Source organism: Uranotaenia lowii, unplaced genomic scaffold (assembly GCF_029784155.1).
Source record: "Uranotaenia lowii strain MFRU-FL unplaced genomic scaffold, ASM2978415v1 HiC_scaffold_494, whole genome shotgun sequence".
Classification (NCBI taxonomy): domain Eukaryota; kingdom Metazoa; phylum Arthropoda; class Insecta; order Diptera; family Culicidae; genus Uranotaenia; species Uranotaenia lowii.
The window spans coordinates 8,361-19,978 of NW_026598416.1; the positions used below are offsets into that span (position 1 = coordinate 8,361).

Below are 11,618 nucleotides of genomic sequence, written 5' to 3' on the forward strand. Positions count from 1 at the left end.
AACTCAATAAATTCTTAACGTTAAAAAATACCAAGTAAATCATTTTATGGTTGTCTTATATTAATTTGTTTAAAATACGATGTTCTCTTGGTGTTATACCAGAAATATGAACAGAAGATTTTTTAATGGAATATTTCATTGTTATCTATTTAGTTGTTTTGAATATGTCACTTTTACAGTCGTATCGTAGAATATTATTTTCCTTGAGTTATATGACATTCTTTAATATGGCCGGAAAATTAACAAAGCAGAATAACGGGGTAAATTGAGGTTATCATAATTTTCCCCGCACGTATCCGAGTCAGCAAAATCCGGGATCTAAAAACCTTAACAGTATTCGGGCATTTGATTTCAAAATTGAAAATTTTGAAGATTTTAACAATTTTGACAATTCTGACTATTTTGACAATTTGGACAATTCTGATTTTTTTTTTTCAACTATTTTGACTTCGTCCCACCAAATGGAAGGACACACCATGCAGATAAATATAATTATTTTACATTTATAAATAACAACCATGAAATCCGCCTTCTTGATGGTCAAAGATAATGAGCCTTTATATTTTTATTTTAAGTTATTAATAAGGAAAAAAAAACTAGTTTGACTAAAATTATAATTCTGAAAATTTTGATTTTATCAATCCTATTTTTGTTTTCTGCTACTGCCAAATCCAGTTCGTAATGTTTCTAGATGAAATGCATTTTTGAAACAAAAACTCTCGAATGAATCTGTCCACCTCAACTAGCCAAAATTGAATGAAGGAATAGTGTGGTTTGAGTTTGAGTGAGCCCCAGACCAAGCCACGGCAGAAAAAACTCATGGACGGACACCTGAACGAACGATCCATTCCATTAACTCTAACAAAAGCAAACTTTCTGCCCGCTCATGACCCTATGTGCTTGTACCTCCTCTTTTGCAACCATCAGATTGGTTGCCGCAACAGAAATCTTCCATCTGATTACGACACGAGCCTGACTGTAGCTCTCCACACATCATCTGATTGCCACCTATTGATGGGAATTGGTGCTGATTGAAGCAGACAGCAATCGCTCAATGGGCTTTTTCCATCATTAGCATTTGCTTGCTTTCTAGTTATTTAGGTACATACATACAGTCTCAGCTTCCGCTTCCTGTCCGTTTGGAACAGTTGTCAATCAAACGTCCGTATTTCCGCTGGAATTGAATCCAAATATAGCCGAGTTCATGGGATGAACATTTCAAATTCCAGCCCCCCTGAAGTATGCAACATGCCTGGGTAGCTTGCTTTTCTCTCGTGATGGGCGAGCAGGAGAGACGCCCAAATTTCCACCAATCTCGCTTCAGCCAACCAAAACAATCCTTGAGGGTGTGGGGGAGCTAACCTAAGTCCATGTGAACAACCACCTGTTGTAGCCTGAATCTTTTGCTAATGATGACTGTTTTTTCGGTGTTTTCTCTGTTATCGCACAATCTCCCGGCCACCGCCTCACGCTATTGACATTTTTCGGATTCTGATGCTGTTTTTTTTTATTTTTGCCTCCCATCATTGGGTGGTGGTTTTAATCGGAATTCAGAATTGATGGCAGACAAGGAATTTCATCTAGCACGGTGGTCAATGCTGTTGCTATCCAACCTCCAGCCAGAGCCAGCATCATCATCATCATCGTTGCCGCCATTTGGGCGTAGAATCGAGCCAGAAATCAGCCAATTGTAGCTAGCTAGCTGTTAGTCTGACCCGGTCGATGATCGCACCCGGAGGTCGTTGAAATAGTGCGTTTGAAATCTCACATTTGCTGAAGGTGAAAACAACAAACCAGTTCCCCGGGAAAAAGGCAGCCATGGACGTTACGGTGCTGATTGCCTGTCTGGCCTTGGCCGGGACGCTAATCATCGTGCTGGTGGTGCTGTGTCGATTGATTCAGCCGTACGATGTGGCCTGGTTCCTGTCCGAGCGGGAGGACAAAATCAAGCTGTCCAAGATGAAGCTGTACAATGCTAACGGGTATCTGGTGAGTAGCTTTATAGCTTAGTTGCGTCTTATTTCAAATTTGTTCATTTAGGTGTTCCGTTTACAGTGTGTAAACTTGAGACTTAAACAAACCGAGTTGACAGGACACTAATTTTTAAGAACTGGTTTAACAAGAAGGTCGGTTTCTGAAGACCACAAAAATCATGATCGAATTTCTGATCTTGATTCTGATTTTGAAGTTGTCCAAATTTCTGCTATCAGATGTTTTAGATAAACATCTGATAGCAGACATTTGGACAACTTCAAAACTGTACACTGTACAGTGTACAGTTTATAAAAATCGGTTCAAGAAGAAAATAAAACCCAATATTGCTGGATCAAAACAATCATTTTTTCATCGTAAATACAATAATCTTTACAACATCAAAATTAATTCATTTCTTCACTAATGTTCAGAACTAAGCGTATTAAGCTTTTGTTTGTCAAATTGCTTCGAAACTTGATGACTGTAAAGCTTATTTTTTTAGAAATGGAATACTTTTTTTGGTTATTAGTTATAGCTACGTTCCTTGTGATCAAACATGAACAAAATTTGACAGCTTTTTATTGATAATAAAAAGTACTATTATGCCTATTTTTCAGAATTTTGAATTTTTGCATTTCCGAAATCTTGATGATACTTGAAAAAAAGCTTTAAAAAATGTGCACAATTTCCATCATGATTGGTAAGAATCTGCTCCTGGAGTGAAAGAGCCAGAATTTTCGTGACAAAAACTCTTCGAAAGTCTTAAAAGAGTTTCTCGTTTACACAACAAATTTCAGTTAATTTCCAAGTTGCTAAATCCACCAACCAAATTGTCCCTGTTCTTCTCAAAGGAGAAATAAATAAGTAAGTAGTAAGAATTGAAGGAAAAAGGGAACAGTCTCCTAAAATATTGATTAGACGGGGTATTGGTGGGAAAAACTGAACAATAAAATGAATGAAGAAGTGTGCGTTTCTTGAAGGGAGATACCAAGAGTAAAATAGGAATATTTCTTTTAAACAACCTTGAAATTTTTTTTTATTTTTTCATGAACTATCATAAAATAACCTTAATTTTCTTCTCAGCAAGTTTTTTTTTGACAAATGGAAAGGTTTTTAAGATACACCAATTCATAACTGTCCCATTTCAAAAAGAATTAAGCTTATATGTATAATAGACCACTGCAAGCTTTGTATGGAAATTTCAAATTCTTAAATTTTTACACCTTCTATAACGTTTTTGGGTTTTTTTGGTTGTTTTTGCTGCCGGAAATAGCAATAGAAATTTTGGAAGCAATGCATTCAGTCCTGAATTAGTGCAACGAGTTCTAATTTTGTATGGAAATTTGTATGAGGAAACATAATTTTTCATTCAAAATTAGCCAGAGATGTACTGGAAGTTCTAGAAAATATATCTTTGGATTTTAAACATTTCTTAATTCATGCAGTACAATTCATGTGAACAAAGTACAAACCTTACTTGTACCCTACAAAAGATGTTTGAAGTTAAACAATTTTTTTTCTAAATTAATTACTCAAATGATAGCGTTTTTGACTGCTAATACATATGAAAGCTGTGTAACCGTAGGATGCGAATTAAAAAATCTCAAAAAACTGCTTTGCATAGTCATCGAATTTATTGATTTATATAACCTTTGTAAAAATATTTCATGAAATTATTAAAAGCTCTAGCAAGCATAGTCTGCCATTTTTATAAACTCTTCAATTGATTCAGATTTTTATATTTTAAAATTGTAATAACATTTTTCATGAAATGTTTAGCTTCTTGTCATATTAGCAAGAAATGAAGGTTATGAATAGTCAAAACCAAAAATTAAAAATCTACTCAATTTCAATCTTATTTGAATTTCCTGGATGATTCAATGTGCAAATATTTCATCTTCAAAACAAATTTCCATACAAAATTGAAACGCGTTGCGCTCACTCGGGAATCAACCAAATCATCTAAAATTTTACACTGGCGCTTGGTGACCCAAAAGACATCGAAGTGAAGTGAAATTTATAGTATCCGAGGTTTTTTCTGGTCTGAGATGGTTTGCATAGTAGTTTCAAGAATCTCACTTTTTATGGAAGGAGGGTCCCATACAAAATCAACTTATAATAGTACACAACTCAAGCTATTTTAAGACGATTTTTATAACACAATTGATTCACGAGCACGAAGATGTTAAGGACTTGTTGATAAAGTTAAACATTTATAACGATTGTTTAACCTTCCAAAGCCGTTCGCTAAATATCCGTTTCGGGGAAATATGCGTTGTAATTTGATTTCGTTCTCCTGGCTGTAAATGTTAACCGATTTTGATGATATTATATTCATTGTGTAGGTAATTTATTCTAATTACTCAACATTTCAAAATAAAGTCGATATGTATTACCAGGATTCCAAAAACTGGTTCAGAAAGTTAAAAGTCCGAAAAATCAATTTTATTTTTAAAATACTCATAACTTCTGACAGCTTTTCTGTATTTAATTATTTCATTGATGTTTGAAATTGTCAAAAATCCATCTATCCGACAATGTATAAATATGTTGGGGTCCAATGAAAGTTTTTACCGCTATGACAGATCTTCCGGTAGAAAAAAGTCTTACTTTAAAAAAACGAAATCCAGTTTTTGCTTTGCTTAGCTGTATTTCATTTCTCAATGAACCGATTTTAAAAACTCAAATTTTAGTTTTTTGGCGTTAATTTGATCATTATTTTCATAGAACATACTTGGTCTGTCAAAACTACCAGTTCATCAGTATATTGGAATGATGATAAAGATGTTTGAAATGTGCGCTTCGGGTCATATTGACCCGAACGGCTTTGGAGGGTTAAGTTTGCCGCCGACCGTGGCCTAGAGGATAGCGTTTAAGTCTTCTAAGCCAGAGGTCATGAAATCGAGTCTCGGTCACGACATACATTTAGTACCCTTTCTGTGGGTTGGTGGTATTAGCATTAGTAAAATGCTAGCCATTATATTCTTGAAAGATGTACGCTTTAGTCTGAAGTAGAATTTAGATCTTTTCAAAGAAACATGAAATTTCACTGAGATCCTATATGTGTGTGTTGTTTTACTAAAAAAAAGAAAAAAAGTTAAAGCTAAAACTAAGTATACCGGGTTAGCTAGTTGCATACAGAACAGTGTGACAAATTTGGCGCCCAACCAAATCCTGTTGTCACGCGGTCAAAATAATGTAAACAAAGATAGTTATTGCAGCTGTCTTGGGAAGAGTTATTCTAATAAGAAGAACGAAATTTTTTTTTATTAAATCATTTCAAAATTAATATATTTTCATAATAGACAAGATTCTGAGTGCCTAAATTGTCAGCCAAATTCTCAAGATCCTGACACTCCATTTTTTAATTAGTTCCATGGTACCAGCTGTCAAAATGGTGGCTCCAGAGAGTTTTAAATACATCAATTATTATTTTTGTTTCCAGGTAAACCTTAAACCTATTAAAAACTAAATAAGCACTATATAATATAATCAATGTTTTCATTAAATTCAACAATATTTAAACCAAATTCAAAAACTATCTCCGTAGACACACACGGTAAAGTTTGTCGATTTGAAACTTTTTCGGATTTCAAAATCCCAAAAGTTTTCCTTTTGTTTTTAAACTGTGACCCACAAATGTGTCTTGTCCCATACATGCAGTCAGCTCTACTTTTTTTATAGAGAAATAAATCCAACTGAGTAAATTGCATTTTCAGGGAATAAAGGGCGAACACGAAATTATTGCGAAACATTCAACAAGGCATAACTTTTTTACCATTGGGTAAAAATCAACCAAATTTTGCACGCTTTCTCATTGATGTGTATTGTTTACATGCTGTCAAACTCGGAGTCGAGTTTTTCGATTCAAAGAAAATGAAGGTGAACTAACGCAAGTCGAGAAAACAAATTCTTTCAAAACACCTGGAATTTTCTGACCTGTCACACCGGCTGTTGGGAAAAATATTGAACATTCATCAATCAACCGTCTCCAGAGTGTTGAAGCGGTTCCAGGAGCAGTTGACGTTGAACCACGGCAAAGGAGCTGGAAGAAAACCGGGACGAGAACAAAAAGACGAAAGGAAAGGTGAAGCGAATGATTAAAGCAAATCCCAACGTCTCAAGCCTTGATTTGCCTAAACAGATCAGCATGTCGCAGAGCTACGTCCAGAATTCAAAGAAGAGAGCTGAACTACATACATACAAGGTAGAGAACTTACCAAATCGTGATGAGCGGCAACAATCGACGGCTAAAACTCGGGCACGGAAACTCTACGAAAAGGTGCTGACAAAATATGGCTGTTTTGTGATGGACGACGAAATGTATATAAAAGCCGATTTTAAGCAAATTCCGGAGTTGGAGTTTTTCACCGGCAAGAGCAAGTTCGATGTGGATGAGAAATTTAAGAAGAAGAAAATGTCGAAGTTCCCCTCCAAATATCTCGTTTGGCAGGCCATCTGCTCTAGCGGACTGAGGAGTGAGACTTTCGTGACAAAGGGTACAGTAAATGGTTAAATCTAAAAATCTGAGTGCCTCGAGAAGCGCCTTTTCCGTTCTCCGACGACAAAGCTCCGCTATTTTGGCAGGATTTGGCATCATGCCACTATTCTCAAAGCGTCCTGGAGTGGTATGAGGCCAATTCTGTACATTTTGTACCAAAGGACATGAACCCGCCAAACTGTATGAAGCTGCGCCCGGTAGAGCAGTACTGAGCAATAATGAAGCGGGAACTTCGGAAGAGGAAGAAGACAGTTAAATACGAGAAGGACATGTTAAGAAAATGAAAAAATACTGAGAAACTGGTACCGGATGACACTGTAAAGACTTGGATGGAGGACATCAAGCGAAAACGCGTTCAATTTTGCACTCAATGCTCCATCGACTAATTTTTCTTTTGATTTTTGAAGTTAATGTATGTATGAAACTACCTTGAAATTTTGGTTTGATTCTAATCATTATAAGAAAATTGGCATGACACGCACAATGTTCGCCCTTTAGATAAGATAAAAATTGACACGCGAATGAAATTGTCCAAATGTGAGTCCAACTACCGTAAAATGAAATGATGAGAATATAAATAGACAACGAAAATGATGATGATCATATGGCAGAACAATTCCCTTCAAACTGATTGACTCTGACACTCGACCAGTATCTATAGCTTTATACGCCAGGTTGTTTCCTGTAGCAGAATGTTAATACCTATGTTCAGTCCTACCGGGAGACAAGGCATAAAATTATTTGGGCATGTTTTTCCACATAAATTTTCCACAAATTTGTTCCCTGAAATTTCAATTTACACATTTGGATTCATTTGTCAACTAATTTTTTTTAGATACATGACTTTTTAAGCAAAAATCTAGAAATTACTTAGGACTTTAAAATCGTTTAGTATAGGAGATCATTCGCGTGCGTTTTCCGTAGGTCTTATGGAACAAAACTTAAACAATCAGTTGGCATATCTGGATTCAGTGACCTTCAAATCATTAAACAGCCCCGAAACAACGGAAATGTAGATTATGTTATTGTAGACCATTACTGTTATGGAACCGTATCATAAAACTACACTCAACAATCTAACAAATTATGTAATTCGATAATTCTAATTTGCAGTGTTTGGCACTAAAGCGACAATCCGCTAATCGGTAATTAGTCCACTAACTTTTAGTAAGCGATTTGATTTTGCCGCTAAATTTTGATTGCTAGTTAATTCAAAAGTACTATGGATTCTAACTCCTGTTTTAAATCTCAGGCTTTGACTACTGTTTGATGAGTGCAAATTATCAAATACATAAATAATTGTTTGTAAATCGCAAAGTTGAGTTAGAGGTAAGGGCTTGTGATATAGCTCAGTTGGCAAGTTAGTTGCTTTCTGAGCCGATGTCCGAGAGTTCGAGCCCAAGAGTAAACATCGATCACAGTTGTACCGGATAAGTTTTTCAATGAATTTGTCCGCCAACTTCATCGTTGATATAAGTCGCAAATGACATAAAGATGTTAAAACGACTATAATCGAAACAAAAAAAAGAGTTAGAGGTAATATGTTGTGTGATCTGTTAGAATAGATTAGATTAGTTGGATAGAGTAAAGGAAGATTAAAGATAGTTCATAGGCAACTATTTGAATAGCAATTACAAGTTAAAATTGGTCCAATAATACCATCCAGATTTGAAGTCATAAAGATGGCAGCATTGCTCTTCTCTCCAAGTTGTCCGGCTGGAAATAATAAAAGTTCAAATCGGTTTGTGGTTCTAAGTTTTAAAAGATCACAACACCTCAACATTGGAGCATACTAAAATTTCCAATATTTTCTAACATGTCATTTGATTCTCTTTATGTTTCCTAAATCCGTGGCAAAGCTAGATTTTCGTGAATGTTTCGTCCTGATATTCCAAACTTGACAAGAACAATGATTTGGATAAGAATCTGTTGTTTGTGGTTTTCATTCTTATTCCGGCTTTAGAATTTCGTTGAACAAAACCTACAATGTTGAACATAATCATTAAAAAAAATCATCGCCGCAATTGATTGTCAAAATGATATTATTTTCGGTGACATTAACCTTGAGTCTAACTTTTAATTTTTGGCTTTTTACGGTCTTAGATCTCAATCAAACAACTTTTTATTTGAAATACCCGACGTTTCGACCATTTTTTGGGGTCTTTCTCGAGGAAACTGGAAGTTTATTAGAGTATGATTAATGTTGAGCATTTTTGTGGACTATTCTAAAATGTGTAAACTCACTTATCTGTCTGCTGTTATCGTCAATATCGTTTTTTAACGGCTAGGTGTCCAGTATTTGCAGCTCTGTGGGGGGTATTGATGTTTTTTTTTACATTTTCAATCATATTTATAAAGTTATCGTCTTACAATTTTAACCGAATAAAAGATTATTTTTCATCCGATTTCGTATGGTCACACTTTAACGTACTTTTTAAACTCAAAATTGATTATACTAAAAAAAACTTCCAGTTCCCTTGGGAAAGAATGGTCGAAACGTCGGGCATTCCAAATAAAAAGTTGTTTGATTGAGATCCAAGACCGTAAAAAGCCAAAAATCAAATTTTAAAAACATCTTCTCGGTCGAAAACATAAACCTAACTTAAGTCGAACGTTAATTGATTCATAGGTAGTTTGTTTTTCTCATCAGAGATTCGAATATTATCGCGCCAGCATCCGCAACTAAATTTTACCGGACTGCTCAGATACCACGTGATCAGAAAAATGAATTAAATCCATAAAAAAACAATGGGTTTTTTTTTCAGAAATATAACAAAGTTTAACAGAACGCAAAAAAATAAGTCTTATTAATTCTCGTAATAAAGTCGTCCTTACACTATGCTGAAATATCTACTGACTCGAATTTCTTCTTCTTTCTCCACAAGATGCACTCCGGCTCGGAAATCCTACTGGGCTCGACGGGAAGCTTCCAGCGATTCGACTCCGTGGATCGAGACTATAAACCCCAGTACGGGCAGGGCTCCGGCCTCACAGTGCCCCCGTGGCGAACCACCTCCACCGAGGAGTCCGAAATACCACCGCAACCGCTGCGACCCGCTCCCTCCCCCAAGGAACCCAAGTTTGGCGCCAATAATAAGGCGATCCAGAAACAGACGTGAGTTGTATTTTTTTAAGAGTTGGATTTTTTTCAAATTCGATTGTTTTTTTTTTGCAGTTCTGAACCGAAACCACCGATGGGTCCGATAATAATATCCCCGATACCGAGGCCGGTACCCCGGAAGCAACATTCCGCTCCGATCTCTTTTCCACTGCCAGTGTTGAATAGTTCCCCACGGGAAAAAAGGCATCCCCAAGAGACCCACATCTGTACCAACCCGTTCCTGAATCAACCTCCGCTGAAGGAAGAAGTGGATCCTCCACCGGTTCCGTTGCCTCCAGCACCTCCGGATCCGCCGGTGGTAGAACAGCCACCGTTTCTGCAACGCCTGATCCGGTCGGCCAACAACCCTTTCCTGTCGGATCCCCGGAAGCCTGAGGACGAGTGTTTCTTCAACTTTGAACCGGCTACGGTGCAGTCCGTATTTGCAGAAGACGATCCAATTCGACGCGTCGAAAAGCGTCTCTCTAAGATGGAGAACTTTCGCAAGATGTCACGGCTGATCGAAAGCAATCAGGTCTTGCTTAACATCTATCAGCAGTTCAATAATACCCTGGATCGTTCAAACGATCCGGAACCTACTCCGTTGACAAGTCGCACCCCTCCGGCCCGAATCATCGGAGGACCTTCTTCATCCTCTTCAACGTCTCCACAACTATCACCGAAGTTGTTCGACAGCACCTCGATGTCCTCGCCTCGTAACTCTCCACCTCCTCCACAACCCTCAAACCCTGCTCCAACACTGCCCCTGCAACCGCTCATTTCCGCCGGTTCATTCCGGATGGACAGCAGTAAGTACGACGATTCGCCGAAAACCGAAGCCGGAGACTTTATCAAAGTTCCAACGGTATCGAACAGTATCAAACACATCCTGCGGAACAGATCCTTCTCGGAGACGGAGTTCAGCGAACGGAAACAGTTCAAATCGATGGCCTTCAACCTTGTAGATCCAGCTGATCCAACCTCAATCCCGACAAATAGTGCAAACAGTGCTGCCAGCAGCAGCAATACCTCCCCTGTTCCGCTTATGAAAAACTCTTCCTACAAAGATCTCACGCGGTACTACCAAAACGCCTCCAGCTCTTCCGGGCAGTCACCACAACCACAAGCAGGTGCCTCAACCGGGGCTCTGCCCCGGCCAGTTCCCCTTCACAAAACACTCTCGGAATCGTTCCTGGAGCAGTACTCACTGGGACGGAATTCTACGTACATTCCCGGCGGCTGTGGCGAATCGTGTAGTTCCGGATCCAGTGCCAGCATATTCGGAGGAGCATCATCCACAAATGATCGGTTGCGGTCGACAGGAACTGGACCGGGAGGAATTTTGAAGGCCTCGACCTCGAGTGAATCGGTGGCTTCGCAGTCGTCGGTGATTTTCAGTGATCTCAGGGCGCCGGATCAGCAACCCATTACCGGGTATCTTTGCGTCGGGCTGCAGTGGGATCGGTGAGTAGCAGTAAAAGTGCTATTACCTACTGGCTTGCTGATTTCTTATCTATGTATTTATGTGATCATATAGAAATACCTTAAATCAACTATGAGATATGCATCAGTTCAGAAGTATCTAGATATCAGTTTGAAGTTCTGAACAGCACAGTCCACTAGTGATTCGATGATTCGGTTTTTCGTATGGTCATCTGCGGATAACAGCTTTAAAAAATTCCAGCAATATAATAGTAAGTGGGCCTAAGTGGCGTCCTTGAGGGACGTCAAAAGGCGGAGATCTGATTCATCGTGAGTTCACGTTTAAATCTATGTCCAATTATAATCGGGATTTTTTTATTGTGGTTTGTTAAGACAGGCTTCCTCTGGTAAGAGTTCCTTTATTATTTGGAATTCTAGAAGTATCCTCAAACTTGATTCTACTTGCTTTTTAGAGATCTCTGAAGGCCTAAATAAAATAAATTTTTAATTCCTCAAAAAATTTCACATTTTTATTTACATTTTTCATAATAACAAAATATCTAAGATTATTCTGGTATCTCGAATCGAGCATTGTTTGATGATGTTTAGGCCAAAGCATAA

At 37.7% G+C, this 11,618-nt stretch overlaps 1 protein-coding gene across 1 annotated transcript; it reads left to right on the plus strand.

Annotated features, from left to right (window-relative positions):
- The first annotated feature begins 1,557 nt into the window (after positions 1-1,557).
- On the plus strand, positions 1,558-11,043 carry LOC129760189 (lysine-specific demethylase 6B-like). The gene is made up of 3 exons (XM_055757790.1): positions 1,558-1,989; positions 9,361-9,590; positions 9,651-11,043. The coding sequence occupies exons 1-3, from the start codon at positions 1,819-1,821 to the stop codon at positions 11,041-11,043; spliced, it is 1,794 nt and encodes a 597-aa protein (XP_055613765.1). The 5' UTR covers positions 1,558-1,818.
- Positions 11,044-11,618: the final 575 nt, after the last annotated feature.